At 38.6% G+C, this 27438-nt stretch overlaps 1 protein-coding gene across 1 annotated transcript in view; it reads left to right on the top strand.

Annotated features, from left to right (window-relative positions):
* The window catches only part of ADAM12 (ADAM metallopeptidase domain 12), a 312824-nt gene that overhangs the window by 47855 nt on the left and 237531 nt on the right, over positions 1-27438 (top strand). Inside the window, exon 3 of the mRNA XM_042459693.1 lies at positions 10170-10243. Within this exon, the coding sequence (XP_042315627.1) occupies positions 10170-10243 (74 nt within the window). The remainder of the gene's footprint in view (positions 1-10169; positions 10244-27438) is intronic.

Below are 27438 nucleotides of genomic sequence, written 5' to 3' on the forward strand. Positions count from 1 at the left end.
CTAGCAGCAAAGGGAAATATGAAGGGATCTGGTAAATGAAACAAAGGTTCTTTTGATTCATTTTGCCAAATGCCCTTAGTGAAGTCTTCCCTCTCAGAGGGTTGTCTTTCATTGGCTAACACTGAGTTCTGCCTTTTCAAAACTGGAAAATTATTTCTAGGAATGAAGGCAGTAATAACTCTCAGAATTATTTGGTCCTGTTCTGCCCTCTTCAAAACTCTACATATAATGGAAACACTCATCTTCAGTCTTGATAATTTTGCAGAAAATAATGCAATTATTAAGCTATTTTTACTAGTAATAGGCTGGAAAATTATTTAAAATTGAAAACTTTTTGCATTTCTGGGGATTTTGTAGAAAGACATGGCCAGGAATGTTGGCAGTGAAAGACACATTAGGGTTTTGGTTTTGGTTTTCCCTCCTAGTGTAAAATACAGAAGCTGTGTAATCTTCTCTCTCTCTCTCATTCTCTCTCTTATATCTGGTCCAGCAAATGGCCTAAAAGGCAACAAATGTTCCTGTTCTTAGTAAAATTTTAACATTAACATCTCCCCAGACCCTACAATTAATAGTAACTTTATGTTTTCAATGATTCTGCATAACCAAAGGAAAAACATAAAAGGCTGAACTGCAGCCAGGATTCAGTTTCCTAATAATCTCAATTTTTCTTTAGAAGCACAAAATGAATTTTCCAGATTTTAATAAAGTTTAACTGTGAAGATAAAGCGTATGAACAATGCCTAGTAAAATCATAGGAATCAATGGCGTGGTACAGACCACCAAAAAGCGGTGTACCAGTGCCAGTATTAGGGTTAGGGAGTGTGCACCATGTACATGCTCCCTAGCCCTAATACGTGCTGGCGGTGGCATAATGGAGGCGCCCTGTGTACACAGGTGCCCCCATTCTGACATCACGGCCATGCCATATCCAAATGGGGTGGCGTGGGCATGACATCTTCGTGCCGCCCCAGGCTGCTTAGGGCGGCCTGGGCATGGTGCACGAAGGAGCTCCGAAACGGAGCTCCTTCTGTGGGCACACCTCATTACTTCAACCACCAAATAGCTGTGGGAATGATGCCAGGGAGAAAGGGGCTGAGCGGCCCCTTTCTCTCCTGGCTCTGGCTCCCAGGGTGTCCAGGGGCATGAAGCCTCAAGGACAACACTTTTCCAGGCCATGGGGAAGCGGCATTTTGCTGCTTCTCCATGACCTGGAGAAGAGCCAGACTGGGGCTTCTGCGCTGCCAGTTTGGCTTCTCTGGCCCCAATCCTCCAGGGAAAGGGGAGGGTGCAGGCCGCGGTCTGTAACACGCCAGTGATGGGTTAAACATAGTTTTCAATAATTCAGAAAGGTTGACTAACAGATTAAGAAATGCCTCTCTTTCTCTTTTCTCTCTGCTCTCAGGTAAAAGCAGTATCCCACCACCAGTGCTGCAACAAATGAAACACGCTTGTTCCCTAGGAATTTCTAATAGCTGACCATGGGGAAATTGTCTCAGTGCTTCTTCTTTTAAAAACAAAAACCTACTGCTCCATGTTACTTCTGAGAGAATGTGGTAAATTGAATTAGAAATTTGTTTCACCCGTTTTCCTATAGTCTTTTGCTGAAAACTGAGCCACTGTACCATTTCCCCCAAAATACGTATTGGAGATTTGAACCCTCTCTTTTAGGATAGCAGACTTTCTTCAAGCCATAGAATAGCAGAACCTTGTCATTCTCAAATTTTGAGCTAATCTTCACAAGCTGAAGAGTCAGCTAAAACAGGGTCATGAGGATTATGAACTCACTGACTTAAAATAGACACCTAAAACATCTGTTAACAGCCAGGCTTGGCACTCATATGGAGAAGAATGAGGCTGTTGTCTCACATAAAAGCACCATACTGAGGCCAGAATGGAGCTACTGTCTTGGGTAATATTGAGACATTACTTGGACCTCAGTTCCACAGTGCTGTCTGCTGTACTGTTGTTTTGTCACAAATTAACCTCCCATACACACACACACACACACTACCTACTGTTTGGCTTCTGCAGATCAGCCATCTGAGCCGCCATCACTAACCTGTATTTATTGCCTGTCAGTTTAGCCTTTGATTGTCTTTAGCTCTGTCCTGATCCTGGCTTGTCCTTCTGTCACAGGAAAAAAACAGATTGCTTCCCCACATATGATGCCACATTTGGTTACTCTTAGTTTTTTTTCTCTCTCCTCTGCCCAGGCTTTGATGTACTGCTCAAGAGGAGAATGGTTAAAAAGAGAACCAGTTTTTCAGTCCCTGAAGTCCAGATTTAAAAATAACAATAACAGCAATACAACACACACACACACACACACACACACACACACACACACACACGGACAATGCTGACACAATAGAAAAGGTGCCCTATCATATATCATTTGATTATCTCAAGAGTCTGACTGTATGCAAAGGAGCCAAGTGCCCAATTGTTACTAAGTGACTGCAATTATCACCTGGGAATGCTGTGGAGATAGTGTTTCTCTAATTTCAGTAAAGTCTTCAACAAAGTCCCTGTGATATTCTTGCAAAAAAGCTAGCAAAATGTAGGCTAGACTATAGGTGTATTTGTAACTGGTTGACCAACAGAACCCAAAGGGTGTTCAACAATGGCTCTTCACCATTCTGGAGAGAAGTGACCAGTGCAGTGCCACGGGGTTCTGTCCTGGGCCCAGTGTTATTCAACATCTTTATCAATGGGCCAAAACAGATAGCCCAGAAGGAGTGGCCAGAGGTAGTACACTGGGGCAGAAAAAAAGATGAAATGCATAGATATAGGATGGGGGATATCTGACTTGACAGCAGTACATGTAAAAAGAATCTAGGAGTCTTAGTTGACCACAAGCTGAATATGAGTCAGCAGTGTAATACAGCGGCTAAAAAAGCCAATGCAGTCTAGGCTGCATCAATGTACAGTAGGCCCTTCACATTTGCTAGGGCTAGGGGCACAGGAAAAAACCTGAAATTAAAAAAACAAACCTATTTTTGTTTAATTGAGATAACTTCTCTCTAGGAAACTAGGTCCCCCAGCACAACTCTGTGGTCAACGTGTGGCAGAAATTGGCCATAGAATCATACTGGTGGACCTACAAATGCCTAGAGAAGTGTTTTGTCAAGGAATTTCTAGGTCCTCCCATGTAACTCTATGGTCAAGAGAGTCGCACTGGAGGACCTAGAGATTCCTACAGAGAACATATTAATCAAGTCGTGAATAATCAAGTCCACAAAAGTCAAAGCCACAAATGTGGAAGGCCAACTGTATAGTGTCTAGATAGTGTCTCGATTTAGGAAAGACAGTTGCACTCTATTCTGCTTTAGTCAGGACTTTCCTGGAGTACTGTGTCTAGTTCTGGGCAGCACAATTCAAGAAGGATGTGGACAAGCTAGGGCATATCCAGAAGAGGGTTTCCAAAATATTGAAAGGTTCTCTGCACACTTATCAGGCAATAGCAGCATGGCGATAAAAAGATAGCAATTGTATTTCATGTGCCACTGGCTAATCATATTGCTATGCAAGTAGCATTCTTTACAAAATTATATAGCGATGGGATTCCTCTCCCACACACACACACACCAAAATTGGGACATTTTAAAAGCAGCTGAGAAATTGGAATGACAGAGGATTAATTGGGACTGTCCCTGTCAAATTCCTCAGTTGCTTTTAAAATGTCCCAATTTCTCTCTTCCTCCTCCCACTTCCTCCCTTTGTCCTCAGCTTATTTCAGCTGCTGCCTACTGAGTTCAGACTTTAAAAATAATTTGCAATTTATTTACTCAGCAGGGGGGGGAGGGGAAACAGGAGATAGATTCTTGGCCTTCCCAATAGGTTCAGGCAAAAGTAAACTGCTGTAGCCTCTCTTACCCCCTGCCTGTTCTTCCTCATTAATAACTTTTGCCTTCTTGACTACACTCTAAAGTGGTCACATGTGTCCTATTTTCCATCTGTGAAATGTTGGAGTGTATATAGTCTGTGTAGCTTTTCTCACTGTGATACTCTGGGACACTTAGAACAGTATGTTACTCATACTACATCTGTTTTGCAATTGCATCTTGATTTATGTATAGCACTGCAGGACAGAAATAATTTGCAGAGTATCAATAAAATATAGAGACAGTATTTGTATCACCTGCTTACTGGCAAAACAAATCCAAGCTCCGAGTGGTATTCAGGAGGTAAAAAGAGGTCTAATATGGTGCCTCATAAATACACAAATACTACAATGACGATCTGACTGTTTACAATGAGCAAGAGGTAATTCAAAACACATTTTGGGACATCTGGGCTGTAAAAGCCTTCTGGTAGATCACACAGGCTATGTTGCTTAACTGTTTTATTTTCAATTAGCAGTGAGCCAAGACGTGGATGGCTTCTTATTTGGGTTTAATTTGAAGTGCTCACATGGAGAGATATTCTGTCCCTGAGCTCATTTGCTGGGATTTTGCAGCATGCGTTATCTGCATTTTGATTTTGGTGGGGCTATAACAAATAGCAAATCTTCATGGTACTGAAGTAATCAAAATGTGATAAGCAGTAAAATGATGGCTAAAATTTGGTTTTTGGTGGTTCTTTTTTTTAAAAAACTAGTTGTGGAATTTCCCATTAAATGTTATTTTGTTCCTCCGTTGTAACCTATAAAGCACTGGCAGCTTGTCTTAGTGAGAACCCAAAAATAAAAATGTAAGCAAGCTCCAGAACTGCTTAGCAAATGTAGACTACCAGATGTCCTTTGAATATTCAGGATGTCTATGTAGTATATCCATAACATGGGTTGACAAGAGTTGCTCATGGAACTGTATTCTGCAGTGCCTCACAAGAGGCACATCCTATTTTAAATGTTGTAACACAAGCAAGTGAATTTTAAGCTTTTAAATTTTAAACATGTGTAAGTTCACAGATGACCACTCAAAGAAAGACAATTACAGGCAAGCAACCTGTTCTTCCCCTGTGGGTTCCGTTTGGAGACTTAAGAGGAAGGATGAGAGTATTAACATACTGGGTAATATGGAATTATTAACTAATTTTAACCTAGCTATATTTTTACAGTAATTTAGTATTTACAACATTATAAGTGATTTTATAGTCCAATTAATTTTTTTTAAAGAAAGATTTTACAAAGCAGCCAGCAAGAAAAAAACTGGCTGTTTTTAAATGTGGAATCATAGCTTATAAAGTGACATTTCCATGCATACAAATGTAAAGGAAATATTGTTTAGAAAGTGAATTAGAAAATATTGTGAATTTTGTAAAGAATTTCATCCAGGCGATTAAAACTTTTTCACTTTCAACATGTGGTCAGTTCAGCAAGCAAACATGTTTTTTCTTTCTTTATCCTTTTGGATAATTACTTGAAATTGTGTATTTCTGTCCTCGAGCTGATAAAGATTGTCTTTACTTTATTTGTTACTAGAAAGCTGTCAAAATCAATATTTCCAGTGGACCATCCATCTACCACATGTAAACATAATGCACCTCAGAACCACAGTCTTGAAAACAAAATTTCCTTTTCTGATGTGTAACTACAGTTATGGAGTCAGGCTGGATGGGCACTCTACATTTGCATTGGCTAGAATTTAGGCTACATTGAAGCAACTAACCTTTCTCTCTTTTAAATTTGCATTGTCTTTGGTGAAGGTGATAAATGAGATAAGTAGAAAAACAGATAAAGCAATGTTGTTATTTTTTAAAATAAGGAGAAATGAGATTTCATCCGTGATCTCAGAGTATGTATTGGTTTATGTAAGAGACATTCTTCACAGTTTTACAGAGAGATATTTAGAAAGGCAGGATTATTTTTGAAGTGATTGTGCCATGAAACCTGTGTGATGGAACCTAGTAATTGGCTTGGAGTAAAGGGTGAATGTCTAGGAGGAGAGAATACCAGGTGAATAAAGCCAAATAAGCAACTTAACAATGCATTCAGCTGCCTGACCTTGAGAGTTCATTCAGAGAAGCAAACTGTCTCTATTACTCATTCAAAAGCTGTTGAAACAAATTCAGCTTGGATTAGAATATGAAATCAGATGAACAGAACTGAGTTATATTTGGCTACCTTATTATTTTGGGGTCATAGTACAAATTGATTGCAATCAACCCTTTGCTGTTCCAGTGCTGTCAAGAAATCAAATGAATTAATGAGGATAGGACTATATCAACCCTTTCTTAAATTAAAAACTGAGCTTGAGAACTTGTGGCTGTCATGGGCAGATCAATGCAAAGATCAGCTCAAGGGGTGGTGGCATTGTAAAGGGCAACATCATGCTAGGGATTATTAATATTAATGTAGCCACTAACAGTGTGTTGTACAAATCAGCTACAGTTGTAATGGACCAACCAGTCCTTGTTGCATATCTCAAGAAAGAAACTGTAGAGCTTGAAAAGTTGCAGGTCGGGGAAACCAAAATTATTAGTGGTGTAGAAAATTTTCCATGTGGGAAAAGCCTAAATCCACTAGAAACCAGTCATTCCCTGGTTTGATTCACTGCAATTCCACCATGCACAAGAGAACAGATCTATATCTGTTTGAAGTTAGTGGCATTGCAAATGTCTTACTGATGCTCTGCATGTGCTTGGAGGTACGTATGGGAGTTTCCAATTAAGACTTGACCCATGACTATTCTGCCTGCCAATATCCAGTCAAACCAGCTGAGCCCTTTGATAATTAAGGGGCTGTACAGATTGGACACCACTCCTTTCTCCCCTGGATGGAGGCCACAGCAGACAAACACTGTGGCCTCTGGGATCCCTAAAAAGAACCTGGTCCCAGGGATGCCATTGGCATGCTTGCATGCAACAATGATGCCACGCTGCACTGCATGGATGGCATTGTTGCGTGCCCCATATGGACGAGCGTGTGGAATGATGGTGCTAGTGCGCCGACAGTAGGGCTGGACATGTGTGGACGCCCAGCACTACATAACCCTAATTTAGGCTCCAGACTGGTGCAAAGTGCCAATCTGTACCAGGCCTAAATTAATCCATGATCTCAAAATGTTTCCAATCTTTTGCATGAACTAGCAGTGCATATACTTATTTTGAGTATAAGGTGAAGCTTTTAGCATTTAAAGCAGAAAAAGATACATATATTTTCTGAGTCAAAACTAATCTGTGTTTGGCAAAATGTTTTAAAAGTTTTCAGTTTGCATTCTTTTTGCAAGATAATTAATATGATATATAATTTGAAACATTCTATGCAGAAGGTTCAGCACTCTGATCCTGATGTAATTGTTTGTGACTTGCGTATCATGTCCTTTTAAGGTCAGCACAATCTCTTGTCTTGTGTATGTTGTACTGTCCTGGATTTCATGGCTTATTCTAATGACCTATGTGGAACCTCTGAAATGTGTACATATTCAGCACGTTGTTCTTCAGAATGACCTCTGCTGTTGGTAAGCTGATATAAAGCAGTCTAATATCTTAAAGTACCTTCAACATACTGGTTTCTCATCAAAGACAATATGCCTTTTCTTATGGGAGTGTGGAAGCATATTACAATATTTAATGGAACTTAATAATTATTATTTTACTCTGAATATTTCTTAAGAACTCATGAATAACCATTCTTGTCACTCTTCATGTTAGATTGAGTGTCTCCAACCTGTAAAAATTTATTATGCTAGTGCATTAGATTAATTCCTTTATCTCTTCTAAGGCGTACAATATTTATATCTTTGCGGTCTTGGAACCATTTACCTAATATTAAACTGATGCTCAGAAATTGCCTCTGGAAACAAGTAGTGCCTAATTAATGCCAGTGATATATTCAAGTCTTTTAGCCAAAGTCTCAAGTCAAGTCTCAAGTCTCTACCTTCAAGTCTCAAGTTGAGTCTCAAGTCCTTGCAAGTTACTTTCAAGTTAAGTCTCAAGTTGAGTCTCATGTCTGTGAGGCAGCTTTTTAAAGAAAAAAAAAATGGAGGCAGGGTGTGTCTTGGACGGGAACAGCAAATGTCTTAAGCAATGAGCTTGAGAAAGGGGCTTTATTCAGAAGCCTGTCCCCATGACATATCAGAGGAGCCTACTAAAACTTTTCAAAAACTTTAAAAGGCTCCTTCTGCCTCAGGCCCATTGCCTAATGCACTTGCTGTTCCTTTCTGAGAAATGTGCCTCAGTTTTGGGGACAGGTCTTGCCTGATGCTTCAAGTGAATGATGTCAGCAAGTAAGTCACTAAAAATATACAAGTTGCACACTGAGTTGAGTCAATGTGCCATTTATTACTGAGTCGAATCCAAATCAAGTAACTGAAGCTGAGTCCGATTTGAGTCCCAATCATTTGGCTTGAGTCTACATCACTGGTGAATGCCTAGTGAATGGCTTAAAGTATTTATTTAGCATGATAGAAGGATCCAATTTTTTCTTGGATCACTCAAATGCTGTAGCCTAGCTTAACCTAGCAGTTCATGGCTAATAAAAGGTGTTTCTGAATATGCACAACTGTAAAAAATAGAGGTGTAGATATAGCCATAATTCTTTTTTTTAAGCCTAAGCAATGTTAATTGTCTCCCAGATACATCTGCATTTTTGCTAGATTGCCATTTTTTAAAAAGTTCATGGGAAATCTTGACTTCTGATAACTGTTTCCCCCAAACTCTCATTCAACTAGGAGAACCTGCTCTTCTTGTCTTCTCCCACACAGCCCTAGGGAAGATAATTACCCAAAATATAAAAGAATGAGATCCTCCCCCTCATCTCATGATGCTAATGCTTTAACTGTGTGAATGGAAACCTGTGGAGCCCAGTGCTTATGGATCTTTCAAAATGCAGCTTCCTCTGGAAAACAAGGTCATAGGAAGTGCTGAGTAAACAAACTCTTGGTTCCCATTCCCAGTTGTGGTGTAATTATCTCATGAAGAGAGCAATGAAGACAAAGATATTAGTACATATGAATCATCAGAAATTCTCAGTCCCATATGTCTTTCTCCAGGGAAACCTCATTTCCAGAGTCATGGGATATCCTTAATATAAAACTATAATATAGAACCAAAAGCAGTTCAAACCAAAAGATGCCTATTTTAGAGAGGAAAAGAATACATGACATAAAAAACAGCCTTCTACTGTGTCTTTGCCGTGTACAATTTCTGCTCATGATAGGCTAGTTTTACAAAAAGAGGAAAGTAAAACTGTGTTTTGTATTGATCCAGAGACCATGTTTACTTACATATATAAGTTTAGACATAAGCATTGGGTCTTTCAAGTGTAGTGGTAAGTGTAGATGTAGTGGTTTGAGTGTTGGACTATGACTCTGGAAACCAGGGTTCAAATCTGAGCTCGGCCATGTAAACCTATTGAGTGACTTTGGGCCAGTCACATTCTTTCAGCCTCAAAGGATGGCAATGGCAAAGCCCCTTTGATTAAATTTGCCATGAAAGCCCTGTGCTAAGGTCACAATATGTTGGAAATGACTTGAAGACGTACAACAACAAACTGGTTCTCTACAAGCATGCAGTCACTTTTAAAACTCACTTTCAGTCTCTCTGGACCAGGACCAGTATCTGAAACTGTCAAATACTTTCAGGTTTGTTTCATCATGTGTGTAGACACAGAAATGTAGATGCACCATTCTCTAACAAATCTTTTTTATTATTGTTGTTATTACAGGTACCAGTTAGCAATGGCAAATCTCCTCCTCTGAACAAATCTTTCCAAGAAAACCCTTAAGTTGCCTTAAGGTTGCCATAAGTTGGAAATGACTGGAAGGCACACAAACACCAATTCCAATTTTGTAAATTGTTTTTCATAGTTCACGAGTATCCTGTCAATCAGTCATTCTGAGCTCTGAAGCAATATAAAGTTATTAGTCCCTCAGTCTGTACTTCAGGCACATATCAGTTCATCTGTGAAATGCTAAATCAATAAAATTAACATATTCAAGTGTTTCTGTGACTGTCCACCACAAATTTAAAATAGTTGCCAAAGAAAAGAAATATTGCCACGATGCCACACACTGTTGAAAAGCAGAAGGAAATCAAACCCCACTATTACTTTATTTCCTTTGCTGTTAATTTGACTTTAAAACTCATTCTCCTGATGATCCAGTTATAGTTTGCATTCTTACAGAAGGGATGGACTTGTGGTTTTTGTTACCTGTTATAAAGCAGTGGTGTCTACATTTTTTTTAATTTTTCAATAAGAGAAGTACTCTTCCATTTCTTTTTTTCAGATTCACCCAGCAAGACTGAAATTTCTTATACATGCTGAGAGAGAGCAACTTGTCGTCATTTTGGAGAGAAATGAGTAAGTGGTCCTAATTTGTATTCTTCTCCATCTAGTAGTAGTAGTGAGTAGATTACAAAGGTAAATAAAATTGATGGGCTAGGTTAGTAATGCATGAGGAACAGTGAACTAGTCTGTTATTTATCTTTAGGGAAAAACAGACTCATGTAACCTGATTTCTAGGGGTCCCCCCCTTTTAAAAAAAGATAGTTATTTTGTGAAAGTAAATATATAACACACACATCTGTTTTGCATTAAACCAGGTTTACTTTCCCACCACAGTTGTAACTCCATTCACACTATAAAGAACATGACAGTCTTTATATATTTACTGCTTCTTTTTCATTTTACTGCTTTACATTGGCAACAGATAGTTTGGGGTCTTCCTATGGTACAGTCACTGGTTAGTTGGCTAGTTACTCCAGCTGAGCTACAGATAAAGTAGCCCTGGGTTTTTGTTCACCTTCTGATTATCTGGAGGGAGGGGAAACTGCCAGAGAACCAATAAGGTATATCAGCCAAAATATTTCCTGCAGTCTCCCCCATTCCAAGCTTGGCAGTGTAATGATCTTATTGTTTCAGCCTCAGCCGCCTACATATAATAGGGATGGAAGAATATTCAAAAATATTTGGGAAATGGTTGAAAACATGTGTATCAAGTGTTGAGAAACCCTGATGAGAAGAATCCTGAACTGAGAAGAATCAATGCAGTACAGGTCTTATTCCGCGCAAAATTTGCACATGATTGTTTTGCACAGATAACAGCATTTTTCTGCTTAGAAAACACTGCATGGGCAATAATATTTTAATCCAGAAATAGAGTTGCTTATCCCTGAGTGAAATAATAGTTTATGCCTGAATGCTATGTATGATTTACTGTGCAATACTGTGCAAACCTGAGCTAAGTCCTACTTTCTTCATTGGGATTGTACATGTATGGGACTGAAATCTTAGTACAGTTGGCCCTCCATACTCAGGGATTCATCTATGGATGAAAAATATTCAAAAAGAAAATTCTGAAAAGCAAACTTTGATTTTGCCATTTTATAAAAGGGACAGCATTGTATTTAATGTGATTTGAGCATCCATGGATTATGGTATCCATGGGTGTGTGTGTGTCCGTCCTGGAATCAAATCCCAGTGGCTACCAGGGGCCAACTGTGACTTGCTAGTTTATCTTTTTGTCCTTTAATATGAGAACCACTTCAAATAGCCAACTTGGATTACATACTGGGAGAAAGGTGGGGTAAAAATTCAATAAATAAGTAAATAACTTCCAAGTTATAAAGGCTTCAGTCCTGTACAAATTTAACCTGAAGGTAAGCTTCACAGAACTCTATGAAACTTATTTCTGAGTAGACATGTAGCAAACTGCTGCAACAAAATAAATTGGATGAGACTTCTTTAACCCATGTAGGTACCCAATCATGGTATGAGAGAGCTCAGCTGAAGGATAAGTGCTGTGCTGAGGTTATGTGTTCAAAACAGAAATACAGCAAAATCCTATCATCATTTGGTAGTTATCCACTCAAATAGCCAAAATCATAGGTCTACTGCACAGTGATTGTGTTCCACAAATGAGCCACTAAAGGGGCTCCTACTCTATGGTTCTGTATTTACAAAGCTGTTCCCCTATTTTTTAAAAATATACCTTGTTATCTTCCCAAATAGACTTTTTGACCTTTACACTGAATAGCATAAATGACAAAATTGTTATTGCAGGTGGTAAAACAGTGCAAAAATATATTTTGTGGTTCAGATGATGTACAAATTTCTGTCATTTTTAAAAAGAGTACCTGCAACAAAAACAATGCCAAATGCAATGGATGGTGTCCCTCGGGCAAAGATGTAACCAGTAAAATGATTCTGTCTGCTCTTTAAATTTAGGCATCGCTGGCAATCCCTCATGTTCCTTTGTCTTTAAAATAAAATCGCAGGCTTATCCTGGCAGTCTTGTATCTGTGCCAATACTTCCTTATGTGCCCTTGGAGGCTATTAATAATATTGTAAAATAGTCATACACCTTTCTGATGATTAAATGGTGTTCTGTCAGCTTGTTGTGTAGGATCATGTTATATTGTTTGAGATACTTTTAACAAACTTTGGGACACTATTCTATGCAGCTAACTTCTGTTCATCAGTTGATTAGTCATGTATAAGCTTCATGTTCAAGTCAAGCAGAATTAAGACAGGAATCTACCCTTGATGACATGTGTTTGTAATTTGGGTGTGCTTCTTGGTTTAGCGCTGAGCCTGGTTTTCCCATTTTCTTCAGTGGCCAAGCAGCCGTCTGCATGATTAAAGCCAGTGCACCAGCTATCGCCATTTGTAGAGATTTCTGATTTGACTATGGTGAAGTGTACCATAATTTAGATTACTGTATTGGTCTGCTGTCAAAGAAAGCTCAAAAACTCCAGCTGATCCAAAATGCTGCAACCAGACTGATGATCAGGACTAGTGGTGCTAACAGGAGGGAGAAAATGAGATCTCAACCCCATACCAACCCCAAATTAATTTGGACAGTGTGTCAAACCCTTAATTTGTGTGGAAAGATAATACCTTTGGTCAAATAATCTCCTCTTCCTCCAGAGCAGTCAGTCCTTGCAGTATGCAAAAGGAGCAAACAAGAACAACTTCATTAGCATAGATCAAGGATGTATAAACTTGCATAGTGATGATAGAGAAGGCTAAATGTGTTTGGTAGTAAGGTTCCTATGATTTGAATAAATGAAAGTATCTATTCAGAGTTAGTTTTAACAGTCAACATTAGGGTATTCATTTCATTAGCACTGGTTAGTCCAAGTTGCACAAATGCAACAGAAAATGATACATTTCATGGTGGGAATAGCAGATCCTCACATTCTCACCGCTGCAATGGTATTTCTTATATACTAAACTAGCCAAAGTAGCTTCTAGTCTCTACTGGCTCTAATCTATTGGCAATATGGCTTTACTTTGGTTCACTACAGATTTCAGGGTCATGATCCTTTAAATGGAAAGTTTCTTCAGTGGATGTGATCTACAGAGAATTAATCCTTGAGAGTATCTAGTCTACACAGGTTCATGCTGGGACCTATCCAGAGTGCTGAAATCATCACAACTGTAAAGGAGTTGGAAATTCTGCCTGGGTTTTTAAAATAAATTTGTTGAATTACTGATAAGATCTCAGGAGTTTGCTTTCAGTGGCAGAAGGCATAGTGACAACAACTGAACAGTCTTCTTTTCAGGAACAATCCAAGGTGCTGGCTATGTCCTATAAAGACCTATACTATTGGAGACCAGACTATCTGAAAGGCTGTACTGTCCCATAAAAACTTATCTTGTCTTTAAAATCTGTGGAAAGAGTCAGTCTAAAGAACCCTGGGAAGCAAAAATCAGACAGACAACTTGCAACTGCAAACCATGTGGTTCAGTGCATGTATTGTGTGAAGCTATATGAAAGATGTCACTTTCTTGGTTTTTCCTGGTGTTACTTGTCTAGAGAGCCAGCATGAAGTAGTGGTTTGAGAACTGAGCTATGGCACTGGAGAGCAGAGTTCCCATCTCCACTTGTGCGTAAAAACCTACTGGAACAAGTCAGTGTCTCAGAGGAAGGTAATGCCAAATCCTCTCTGAACAAATCTTGCCAAAAAAATGCCTTAAAGCCATCATAAGTCAGAAAGGACTTGAGGGCTTACAACAACAACAAATACAAACGGTGAAAGGACAAATGTCCAGCCCATTGAAAAGAATGGCAAAATGCCACAGTTGAGAGTGTTGTGGGAAAGTGACCCTATGAGATTAGATGGAGGACAGCAACTGAGATATAACCTGTGGAGATGTGGAGATCTGAGGGGAAACACTATTGTACAAAGTCAGGACTGAACTAATTGACAACTGATCAGTTGACTGTGAATCAGTTGTGTTTTACACAATACCTTATTGAATTGTAGTTAAACAATACAGTATAACTTACTATGTTTTTATTTCTGTTTGTTTGTTAATTGTGTTGTAAACTGCCTTGTTTTGCAAACTGCATGTTTCTTCCATATGTTGTAAATCAGATTGGTTCTTGTAAAAATGTGGGGTAAAAGTCAAATAAATAAAAGAACGCATATACAATTGCAGTTCCTATGGAATGTACCTGTTTATTCAGTAGGAAATCTGCATGGTTTTCAATAAAATGCTCCTGAAAACTCCTCCATAAATGGTTAAAATGGATTCAGGGTTTGTGAACTCATAACGTGTGCTTTCTTCTTTCGTAATGGAGCATGAGATAATGGCTTTTTGAAGAATGCATTTTCACAGAAGAATTTTAAATGGATTCTTATAGAGATGTTGAAATGACTGTTGAATAAGGGTGTTTCAGATGAGAATAGACTGTAATGTACAAACACCTTTCAAATTTCTGAGCAAATACACTGAAATCAAAACACAGGGATTCAAGGTCTGCATGCTTATTGTCCGGTCTTTACATAAAAGCATTGGCCCACTTGTATAAACCAAAGAAAAAACATTTATAACTTGATTTTTTTTTTTTTTTTGCCTGTTGGATCATTACAATGAATGTTAATATATTTATATGTTTTTGGTCCAATACAACTGATTTTTAGTTTTAAAATCATTTTACTGAAAGCTTTAGAAGGATCAAAGTGAAGAATTTAGATCACCGTTTGTTTACATTTGTTAACTGAAATGAGGATGATTAGCAAAACTCTTACTAATTTTTGAAAATAGGTAGTGTTTTGGGTGCAGATGTCTAGAACACTATCAAGAGAATTTATACACTAATTTTGAACTAGTTTATGGATCATCAAAAAAGTGTGAAAGTCTTGCAGTAGTTTAAATTGTGTTGGGAACTTTGCCTTACAGACAGTCTTTCAAAATCTGTACTTATCTGTTATGAAACACAGATGTTTGCTCATGCTGACCTTCTCTCTACTTAACTGTATTGCATAAAATAATGATTATGGGCTGTTATTAAGCAAATCACCCAAATTTTTCCTCATAAATGTCATGATAGGAATTGTGTATGTGGGTCAAAGGAATAATTCCCCTCTTTTACTAATATAGTTTTCTTTTGGTGCATTTAAATTGATTTAAATGAGCAGCGTTGTTGATAACAGGGTGACTTGGAAGTCTGTCATTCATTGGGATCCCATAAATTGAAGTTGACTTGACAGCAGTTAATAACAAAACTAATCGTATATGCACAGTCTTGATTTATTTTCCTTTAGATGCACTGATACAGGAAATATCCAGGGTACAAAATAAGAACAACAAGTAGAGTGTAGAATTATATAGAACTATAGAGTAAAACTAAAGAGAATAAGTCAAATAGGAAAGATTTAATTCCCTTCAGTTCTTTAGATATTCATAATAATAAATAAAGATACCAATTGCTGCATATCTCTTCCATATTCTTCTGGGCTTCTAAGACAGCACATAATAAATTCAATACAGCAATAAACTGTTGCTATACTGGGCCAGGGTGACTTTAAAGCATCATATGACTCTGAACGGATAGCCTCATGGTATTTCAGAAGCTAAACAAGGTCTGGTTATCACTTGGATGGGAGACCACTATGGAATATCAGGAATCTCTGTGTACTTCTAAGGTAGAAAAAAAATCTTACCTAAAGCCAGGGAACCTAGATGGACCAATGGTCTAAGTCATTATAAGCCAGCTTTCTACCTTTTTCTAAGTAAGAGAACATATTCTCTAAAGTAAATGTTTTAGTGTAGGGTATAATCTTTACCAACTGAAATTTATGAAGGCTATGCAATTGTACATACAGATTTCAGTACAGTTCTAGACCAGGCTACTCAGAGATACATTCTGTTGTGTTTAGTTGGGCTTGCTTTCAGGTAATCAAGTATAAGATTGAAGCCTTTGGGTAGCATATACCTTTGTTCGGGGCTCTTTAGACATGGTTTAGAATCCTCCTGGTGAGTTACAAATGTTTTTACATTTGTTACTGTTATGAATTTTATGAAATTTGTTGTTTTATGTGGCTCACTGAAAATGATTTCAAAAATTACAAGATCACTGTGTGTGTGTGTGTGTGTGTGTGTGTGTGTGTATGCGAACACTCCATTTTTCTGTTGCAGTGGTGAGCAAATCTGTAGCCCTCCACCTATTGTTGGACAAGTCCCTCTGTCTCCAGTCTTTGACCTTGCCATCTGCAGTAATGGAAGCAGGACTCTAACACCATCCAGGTGACAGGTAAAGAGCAAGGAGGTGGATGCGGAAAGCATTGAGCAAGGTAGCTACAGACAGGATGAGACCAAGAGGGGCAGGCCGAGCAGAAGAAGGGGAGAGATGGAGCTATACTGCTAGCAAGAGAAGTGAAGAAGGAGTTGTCAGTATGGCAATGTTGGAAACAGGAGTGGGTGTTAATGGACAGAAGAAGAAAGAAGAGGAAGCCTCCATGGAATGGTGCTGGACAGGAGCAGAGGCTACTGAGAAATCTGTAGGAGAAGGGCCAGGTGGGGGAGGCAGAAGAGACCAGAGTGGGAGCAAGAGCATTGTAGGAGAGACACCTTATCAGAGAATAACCAGGAGGTGGCTGGGCCAGTGGGAAGGGGTGAAGAATGGGAAAGCTCACTGGGAAACCTAGAAGAAGGTTTCTGGTATAAAGACAGAGCCTAGAGCATATAAGCCCAAAGCCTTAAAGCTTTTTGTTATCCCCAGATGGGACAGCTGTTTAATTGGAATTAGGGAGGATTAGAACCTTCACTATGAGCCAGAAATTTATTACTTCAGTTACTAAAATAAACTCATTGGACTAGCACCCAGAAATGTATCTGTGCTTCTATGAAATGGATCTGCAAGCAAGTAGCAATGCGGGGCTCTCCATAGTGGGAGGGAGGACCACACCATTCTTCTAGATGCAGACTGCCAGTGCCATCATATGCACACTTTCTCATGAGTGATCCCTAGTATAAACCATGGGACTTGCTTTGCACTCAATCTTAGTAGCATTATGCTGTGATCCTGAATTCTAATGGAGATTTATTTGGGAATATCCATTGGATTTACTAGGAATATGCTCCACTGGACTTGCTGAGAAGTAAACATCCATAGGATTATACTTTTATTTCAGTTCCTGCTCAAGTAATTGTGAAAGCAGTTACAGCTGAATAGTTGGATCCAGCCCATATACGCTAGTCTTTCAGAGCTGAAAAGGAGACATTTCCATAAAATGATTTCATGACTCCTAAAATTTTTTGTATTAGTCCTTCTCAAAGTATTTTATCCACCCAGTTTCTCTTAAGATGATATTTTCGTTAATCAGATTGCTTTCAGCAGGACATTGTTAACTAGAATAAAGGATCATCCATGTCCTGTCACAATCTTTGTTAATAACATGACATGCTTATTATCATTGGTTTGAAAAATGAATAAAAGAATAGTTGAAACAAACAAACAAAAACTCTGTTGAAAAATAGGACCTCCCAGAAGTATACTGCTGTTATAATTTATTGCTCTAATCTAGTAACAGAATATTATAAATCACCCCCTGTACTGCTGAATGAGCTGTTTTATCTCAGAGCCCAGCATCAGCAGCTGTACTGTAGTGTTTCTGAGAAAGCTGACAGCTGGAGTTGCCCTTTAATTAAAAGAAAGTTCTTTTTCAGATGCTGAACTTCATTTGTTACATCAGTGCCAATACATTACAAGTAGAGTCAACCACATTCAGTTAGTGTTTGTGTCACTATCCATGTCACCCATTTGTTTAATTTGGTAAGGTCAGTGTTGAGAGTTCTTTTGTATGGATGTCTTATATAAAAGACATGAAATGGTGTTGAATTCATGCAGGTGGGTAATATTAGATGGTGGATGTAAAGATCTAACAGTCCTCCTCCTCCCCATCTCCCCTAGGAACCCTAATGGATATTATTTCATTTACTTCCAAATACAGTTAGTCAGCCTTGCTGTGTTTGGGTGAGGCTTAGGTGATGGTGGTGTTTATTTTGTAAGTGTGCAATTTGGAAACTAATTCTGCAAATTCTGATAATTTGATAATTCACTTTTGGAAAAAATGGGTGAAAAACTAGATAGTGTTAAACATTATAGGTTTACACAGAAGGCTAAATATCTAACAAAACTACAAATCCCAGAATAACATAGCATTGAGCCATGGCAGTTAAAGAGGTGCCAAACTGCATTATTTCTGAGGTGTAGATTAGACCAGAGATTAATTTTAGCAATTTTCTTTCCACCACAAGAAAGTCTTTGAAAACCATGCTATTCAAAAACCATGCCTATTCATAGTTCGGTACTCATTCTGTACAAAATTTTCATATACTATTTTCTGCACAGAAAAAAAATGTTTTCTGTGCAGAAAAGGCTGTTTTATGTGCCAATCAACCACATTCAGATTGTGCACAGAAAGGTCCCCTATTACAGCATTTTTTGCACAATTTTAAGGTTGTTTTTATTTATTGTATTACTGTGCAAATTGGGGGGAAAATCTAAACAAGTTCCAGTTGAGAACACTGCAAGAAGTCTCTTTGTCAATGACTTATTGTTTTACATCTGCACAATCCTTTATTATAGGGTGTTATTATATGCAGTGGTAAACAGAGAACTTATATAACATTGACCATTCTAAATGTTTGCTTTTTTAAAAGAGGAGGTTGGTTATTTATTAGATATGTCTGAAAGTGACAATTTGATTGTTTTGAGACATACTTCTATTTAACTGCAGTAAATCAATTATCTTTGTGAATATTCTGTATTCTGGTTTATGAAGAAATGTTTCTGTCAAACCAATAATTCAGGCCTGCAATGAAAAAACTTCTTTTCAATATTGTAGCTGTTTTTAATGTAATTTTGGGCACTAGATTAAAAAAAAATACAAATGTCATACCACATACAGTTCTTTCACAACTTTGATATTTTTATCAATTTGTTACTCAGCTTTGATTAATTGCAGACGTTGATGTTCCAGAACAATTTTTTTTAGTGCTTTTGAACAGATTTTTATGTTTCAAATTATAAAATTAAAGTGTTTCGAAAGTCTATTAGAAGACTTTAACCCCTTTCTTACTCTTTGTAGGATCATTACATTGAGTCACATATTACATCACAAAAATACCAAAGCAAATTGCAGAGGAAAAACTATACATAATGGAGCCAATCTAACATCATTTTTGGATTAGAATGCCAAATTCCTATAAAACCAGCATATATTTTAAAATTTTAATGACTCTCAGTCTTTCAGGCTTGTGTAATCTTCTGTAATAAATATAGCAAACAGTTGTAACAAGTATTAAAATGGAGGAGAGAGAGAAAGAAAGACATTTAGCAGCACCTTTAAGACTAAATGGTTTTTAAAAACCAGTTAGTCTCGAAGGTGCTACCACATTTTTTTTCTTTTCTTACTTCCCTCTTTTTTATACTGCAAGAGATTAACACAGCTACTTCTTTGAAAACTACCGTTAACCAGTGTAGGTATAGTTCGGAGATCACTTAGAATCTTCATCTTGAGCCAAAATCCTCCCGGATACTAATTTTAGAGGCATTCTATGTGGACAATGAATAATGAATAAAAATAAATGAATTAAATGAATGCATTGAAAGTAGTAAAAATATAGAGCTTGCCATTTCCATCCACTGGATATCCCATAAAGGACATTTCTTTGTCAGTATTATGAACAATATAGTCACTATTTTATTGCTTCAGAAAAGTCTAATTTGAGAAATTTAGCTGTATATGTTTATATATTGACCCAAATATTTTCTGAATGTAATGGACTGATCATTGCTTGGATACTTTTCCCCCCCTTGCCCCTGCAGTTTGACAGGCAAGAAAGGGTTAGCAATAGCTAAAGAAGACCCCAAAAAACAACCCTTCAAGCTTAAGTTAAAAACAAATCTTTTTTTGTGAGGGCATGCCCTCTCAAAAATTACAAATGTTATGGTTGGAGTAATCTCAAGGAAAACATCCAACAATGGAACAAAGCATGGACTAAAAAACACCCAGGAAGCTTTGAAAAGGCTCAGAAATTTCAACCAATATCATAACTCAAGTTATTACAGAAGTGTTGGTCTAAGCCAAAGGTGATCTAGATTTCCAATACCTTTACAGTCTCATTCTTTTTCTTCCATTCTTCAGATGTGGGCCTTTGGTCTAGCTCATTAGATAGGTTTACACAAGTCTTTTTTTCCCCTCCTGGTGGGTGGAAATTTTACCTAAACTTGACTCTCAAAGTTTAACTCAATGACTAGTTCTAGTGCTGGTCAACATGAGTGTCCCTTTAGAGGGTTCTCCAGGGCTATATAGATTTGAGGCTGGAAAGCTTTCCTGACAACTAAGAGTTTCTCTGTAACTTAGCTAATGATACACAAAAAGTTCTCTGTTGATAGAAGTACAAGTATGTTTTTTTAAAAAAATGTAACTTACATCCCATGAATAATCGTAGCCTTAATCATATTTATATTTTGTTATTGTTTGTTTCATACCAATAAACAGTGGTGGTGGGGGTAATTTAATGTTACTGATATTTCTGGTTTGTATTATCCCAGACTCAATCCAGGCATCAGATGCAGCGGTCACTAGTTCATGTCCTTGTCAAGTTCAGCCACAATGAATCAATTAGTCTCTAAGGCATACAAAAGTGAAATTACAGCTCTTACTATAAAACACCAAGCTCCTATATTTTCTTTCATGATCAAGCAGAAGCTTGGTCAGTAGTATATATCTAACTGGGAGTCATACTGTGAAGTTTGATTGTCTTTGACAGACCATTAGGAACAGCTAGGGAGCTATTATATTGGTCCCTTCCTTCTATATCTTCCATTACCTCTTACCAAGATAATTAGACTCCTCCTGTTGCTTCCTGTTTCTCCAATTTTGGTGCAGGAACAAAATTACTGAAAACCATAATGAATTTGTAGCAAAGCCCCAGATCATATGCACTTAATCCCATAATTAGGATGAAAGAGAAATTTGGGGATTAAGAGATGCCTTCTTCTGCCAGCATAATTAGATTCAGCTCATTTTTGTGACTTTGAAAAACAACTACATGAGCCCATTGTCTCACAGAAAGTATCTAAAACAAGCACTGGGGCACAGTGAAACTGTACCAGCTAATTAAATATAGAAAACGTAATAGAGAAGGTGTTCTGGCATATGCAATTAACATATTAAAGAAATTCTCACTTTAAATTACAGCGCCCTATCTATAATTGCAACAGCAGACTGTCAGGTATTCAGATAACTTTATTTACTTTGAGGGGAAAGCGTAATTGGCCAAGTGGAGCTCGCTTCTTCTCTTTTTTGGCTTATCTGGATACTATGTTGAATGAAATATTAACAAGAATCTATAGCAAATCTAACATAATGATTTATGGATATAAAATAAATGATTAAAGAAAACAACTTCTTTTCTATAGGTCACGACCACATTAATTCTTTCATTCTTTCACAGAAACCAATTATAATCTTGGATTGCCATCTTTTAAAAAACACGTGCTGGAATCCTGATGAGCCAACAGCCACGTTACACTCTTATAATGTCAGATTCTGGTCAACAAAACCAAGAAAGGGACAACTGTGCCTCAACTCTGCCAGTTTTTGTCCATCATCCATTGTTTCTGGCATTTTGGCCCACTTCTTGAGAAAGCAGCACCATTAGCTGTATGCTAGTCATAACTGGGGTTGCTAGTTAAGGATTGCCCCAAGATCTGAGGTTTCCAGGCCAAAACCTGAGACCTAAGGATGGCCTATGATGATTTTATTAAACTTTATGCATTAAACAGCATTATGTGCAATCATGCTGGCCACATGATTAAAGTACTCTCTGATAATGCTGACTCTTTGGCTTAATAACAGAGATGAGCACTGCCCCCTATGGTCAGACACGGCTAGACAACCTTGTCAATGAGGAATACCTTTACCTTTTTATGCATTAAGTACCAACTACCATTAGCTTACTTGCTAATTAGCTTACTTGCTGTTCACCGCTATGATCTTTGGAATAGCGGTATATAAATAAAACATATTATTATTATTATTATTATTATTATTATTATTATTGCTCACAGCTTGTCAAACACAGAGAGACACACAGAAAGAACAGATTTTCCTGTCTGGAAATTAAGACAGAAATTTTAACTAAAGCGGATGTTCCCAGATCAAAGTAAAATGAGGGAGCTATGCCTCCTCACTTATTCAAGGCGACAAGAAAAGGGACATTTAATCTGTTTGCTTTTTTCCAAAATATGGATGCAGAGCAGATTGGGGGAGCGGGCAGGGCGAGCCCTTGTGCCACAGCAACTGGAAAAGAAAAAGAAAACTAACTAAATACATGAATGCATTGGATGGTCTATGCAAGTTGCAGCAATAAATCAAATAAGGCTTGCAAATTGTACCAAGCTGCTATTCTACCAGCTGATCTGGAGATGTGAAAACAGTCCTTTCCCCTTGCCCTGTGCTCCTCAAAACTGGAGAATTTGCACCTTCATCTCAGGCCTGGAGATAACTGTGAGAACTGGACCCTCAGGGTCAGGCCCTGAGATCTGTCAACCTTACTGCAACCACAAGTATGTCTAACATGGCAACTTGGGGTTTCTAGATCCCTATCTTCTAGGTCCATTTGTGTAGGAAACATACCAGTAGTTTCAATCTGGAAGCACTTATTTGTACCTGAGGTTTGTTCTTCAAAGTGTTATAATTATTTCTTTGGCTTAGCATATTGGGATATGAATGAATCAGTTTCATGAGCTCAGTCATAAATTTCTCCTCTTCCATTTCTGCATTAATCTTGTTTAATTCTTCTTTTAACAGCAACACATCTGCATAAATATTGGTATTTAATGTATTTTTCACAAAGTATGCATTTCTAAACATATTTTCTCTCAAAGTATGCTTTTCTAAGCATATTTTACTTTACACTGTTTATTTTTATATACATTGTTGACTGCATGACAACATTTGGAGAATTGTGGACTATGAAGAATGACTGCATTATCATGGGTACTTTAGAAGTGGAGCATCTGAGCAAGTCAGCTTCTTTTGAACTGTACTCTAAGGCCCCATACAGACAGGCCAAAATAAAGCTGCTTCAGGTCACTTTGGAGGTATGCTGTTCAAATGACACAAGTGGCCTAAGGGGCTGTAAACCACGCCAAAGCCACGTTCCGGTCCTAATAACTGGAGCATGGCTTTGGCACAGCTTCTGGACTCTTAGGACGCTTGTATCATTTAAACAGCATACCTCCAAAGTGACCTGAAGCAGCTTTATTTTGGCAGTCTGTATGGGGCCTAAATGAAATTATGAAACATCCCGACATTAGCCTAGATTGGACCTTCTTTTCCTAAAGGCTTAACCAAAATGTGTCATAACCAATTCCATCATAACTGAGGCAGCACTGTACACAATTATCTTATTTCTGGTTTTGACACTTTTACTTAGATTTCTGACAGTCATATTGTATCACCAAGTTGCACATGAGAGTTAAAACTAATCATATATCATGTTTCTGTTATTGCTGTCCCTCTCACTCAATCTCTCATTGTGTGTACATGCATGTATATGTGTGCATGTGTCTAAATTTTTGAACCAGTCATTCCAGTCCAGTCCAGTCTGATGGTCATTGAACAGTGTGTAGACAAATGTACCTCACAAAAAAGACAGACTTCTTGTTTAGGACTAAGGTTTACCATTTTTAAAGTTTATCTTTTAGCCCAATGAGCTACAAATGCACATTTTTGAATAGTAAAAGTGTCTGAAAAAACAAGGCTGCCTTTTGGTAATTACAGCCAAAGTGGGTATGAAAGTGTGAATCTTATGTATAAGATATGAATGTGGGTGGTAGAGTGGTGGTGATCTGATTTAATAAGCAAATGAAATGGAGGTGGGGGGAGGAATGCTGAACTATTTCTGCCTAGAGTAGACATCCTTGTTATTTGTCCCCTGGGTAAACATTTTGTCCACAGGATAGCTATCAGCTGGAAGCAAAGCAGCTGGGAAAGAGGATCTGGAGAATAATTCAGCATCCACACTTGTTTGATCCTTTTGCTTTCTAAATTAGAGCTCTGCCACTGCTTATTCTTGACTATGGCTGACCTAGATTTGGTTATCTGTCTGTCTGTCTATTGCACTAAAATATCACCTCATCACAGTTCTCAAGGGGATTCACAATAGATAAAAACATTTAAAAAAAATCATAGACAAAACTTTCAAAACAAAATAAAAAACCACCTTTAAAATAATTTTAAACCAATCCATTAAAACAGCCAGAAGAGTTTAAAAGACAAAGGATCAGCACTGTTTTAGTGGCCTCCTGGAAGCTCAGATGTGATGGAATCAGCCCAGCTTCCACAGTTAGGGTATTGCTACCAAGAAAGCTCTGTAACACAGAAGTGTCATGAGATGGGCGCAAGGGGTACAGACCACACTGGGTGATACCCCAGAGGGGGGTATCACCCAGTGGAGTGGTGCACCTAAAGGACTGCATGGCTACTGCATGAGTGTGTCAAGCAGTCAAACCAGACCCTAACTAGGCCCCCATAGGCCACAGTGCCACCCCTCCCAATAGCAGCAGCTGCTTGGGGGAAGCTCTCTTCAGGGTCCATTTCAAACTGGCTTCAGAGCGGGACATGGAGTCGAGACTGCCATGGTCGTCTTAGTCGATGGTCTCCATCTAGGCATTGACAGGGGAAATGTGTCCCTGTTAGTGCTTTTGGACATCTCAGCGGCCTTCGATACCATCGACCATGGTATCCTTCTGGAACGCCTGGGAGAGTTGGGTATCGGGGGCACTGCGCTCCAGTGGTTCCGGTCCTACCTCTCGGGAAGGTTCCAGTCGGTGAGGCTGGGGGATAGTTGCTTTCGTAAAAGGGAGCTGACATCTGGCATTCCTCAGGGCGCCATCCTATCCCCCACGCTATTTAACATTTACATGAAGCCGCTGGGAGAGATCATCTGGAAGCATGGAGCACGGTGGTATCAGTATGCTGATGACACCCAGATCTATCTCTCCATGTCTCCGACTGATACAGTGACTAAGGATGGCACCTCCCCTCTGGATGCCTGCCTTGAGTCAGTAATGGGCTGGATGAGGAAAAACAAACTCAAGCTGAATCCAGAGAAAACAGAGGTACTTGTGATAGGTGCCCCTAATACAGATAGGGAAATTTGCCACCCTATCCTTGATGGGCTTATGCTTTCCCTAAAGGATAAAGTTCGCAGTTTGAGAGTACTCCTGGACTCATCTCTACAGTTGCCATCTCAAGTAGATGCGATGGCCAGGAGTGCTTGGTACCAGCTTCGGCTGATATGCCAACTGCGTCCCTGTCTGGATCGAAAGGACCTTGAAACGGTAGTACATGCACTGGTAGCCTCTCACTTGGATTTCTGTAATGTGCTCTACATGGGGCTACCTTTGTACCAGGTTCGGAAGCTTCAATTAGTTCAGAATGCTGCAGCCAGATTGGTCATGGGTACTTCAAGATCGGACCATATAACACCTACATTAAAATCTCTCCACTGGCTGCCTATTAGCTTCCGGGCGCAATACAAAGTGTTGGTTATTACCTATAAAGCCCTACATGGCCTGGGCCCGAGTTACTTGAGGGAGCGCCTCTCCCTACATAATCCGCTCCGCACCCTCAGAACAATGGGGACATATTTACTTGAGTACCCCAGGGTAAAATTAGTAGCAACTCATCAGAGAGCCTATACGACGACAGCCCCCACTCATTGGAATGCCCTTCCCGAAAAGATCCGACTTTGTTCCACATTGGAAGCCTTCAAGAAGGCACTGAAAATCTATCTTTTTCAGAAAGCATACCCTCCTGATTCTCTTTAAAGATAGAATACCCTTATCAAGATCAGGATGTCCAACCACAACTGATAGCCTCTAATAGTTTTATATGTGGCTCCAGATTTTATATTGAATTGTGTAAAATTGTTGATGAAATTACTAATGTACTGTATTGCTTTGTATTGTGACATATGTCACATAACCAGCACAGTGTGAACCGCTTTGATTAGAAGGAAAAGCGGTATACAAATAAAAGTTTTATATTTATTATTTATAGCTGATCTTGGAGCAACTGTGCTAGACCCTGAAGACTTTTCTGGAGGGACTGCCTTCAGGGTCAAGAGTGGCTGCTCAGATAGCAGTCGCACCAGGCCCTGAATGGGTGCTCCAGAGGCTGCTGACCCCCTCAGCAGCAGTCTGGGTGACCTAGCAGCTAGGCAAGATAGTTCACCCCCTCCCCATACACACACACACATCGGGTGACACCAAATTCAGCAATTCCACTGCTGTTATGTTTACACACTGACCTAGCTTTATAAGGCGTTCACTGAGAATCCCAGTGGTTTGAGCAGGCTCATATGGGAGGTTTAAAGATATCTTTCAAACTCGCATTTAAAGATACCAGTCTGTTAATTCCTTGCCTACTCTGACCATTATTACCACAATCAGCAAATTTTAAAGAGTTAAATCAGGAGGAGGGAATATGTCCTAATGTGGAAAGCATCTAAGGTATAATGCTGAAAATGAGTTTTTATCCACAATTTTCTTTCAGACATATAGCACAGGTTGTGGTGGTTTCTTTAGAAAGTTAACTGGGTATAATGTCTGCCAGAAACAATATAAGATTTAATATCTTATATTGTGGCAGAACCCAGAAACGATGTGGATTTTCTCACTCTGCTTCTTCTAAAAAGTTGACAGGTTCTCCATAATGACTCTGAAAAAGCAACTAGAATTGTAAACATGTTTTTGAAACTGGGGCTGAACCTGCTCTTCATTAATTATCTGCTGGATATTTTCAGTTTGATACATAGTCCCTTGGGTCTAATTTTGTTGAATAAGAGCAGGATAGATGACAGTATGTGCAATGGCCTCTAAAAATTTCTCCCTTTCTCCATACTCATAGTGACAGCCCTTTGGCTCACATTCAGGGTTTTTATTTTATTTTTAATAAGGCTTTTAGCCCCTCCTGAAGGCTCTGTAGAAGAGAGTGAATCATGTTGCCTGGATAACAAATTTGATAGGGATAGACATCAACTATTTAATTATCCTTTTTCAGTATTCAGCTTTGTCCTTGAAATTTAAAGGCCCATAGTAAACAAGCTATACCTGCATTTGACTAAAATTCTCCAGTGTAATACTGTTGTTTTCCCTATGAATGTATTATATATATTGAAAGGTTAGCATGCCCTCTAAACATTAGTCAGGCAAGAAAATAACATATCAAACAAAAAAATAG

The sequence above is a fragment of the Sceloporus undulatus genome, chromosome 3, assembly GCF_019175285.1.
Source record: "Sceloporus undulatus isolate JIND9_A2432 ecotype Alabama chromosome 3, SceUnd_v1.1, whole genome shotgun sequence".
NCBI classification, from domain to species: Eukaryota; Metazoa; Chordata; class Lepidosauria; order Squamata; family Phrynosomatidae; genus Sceloporus; species Sceloporus undulatus.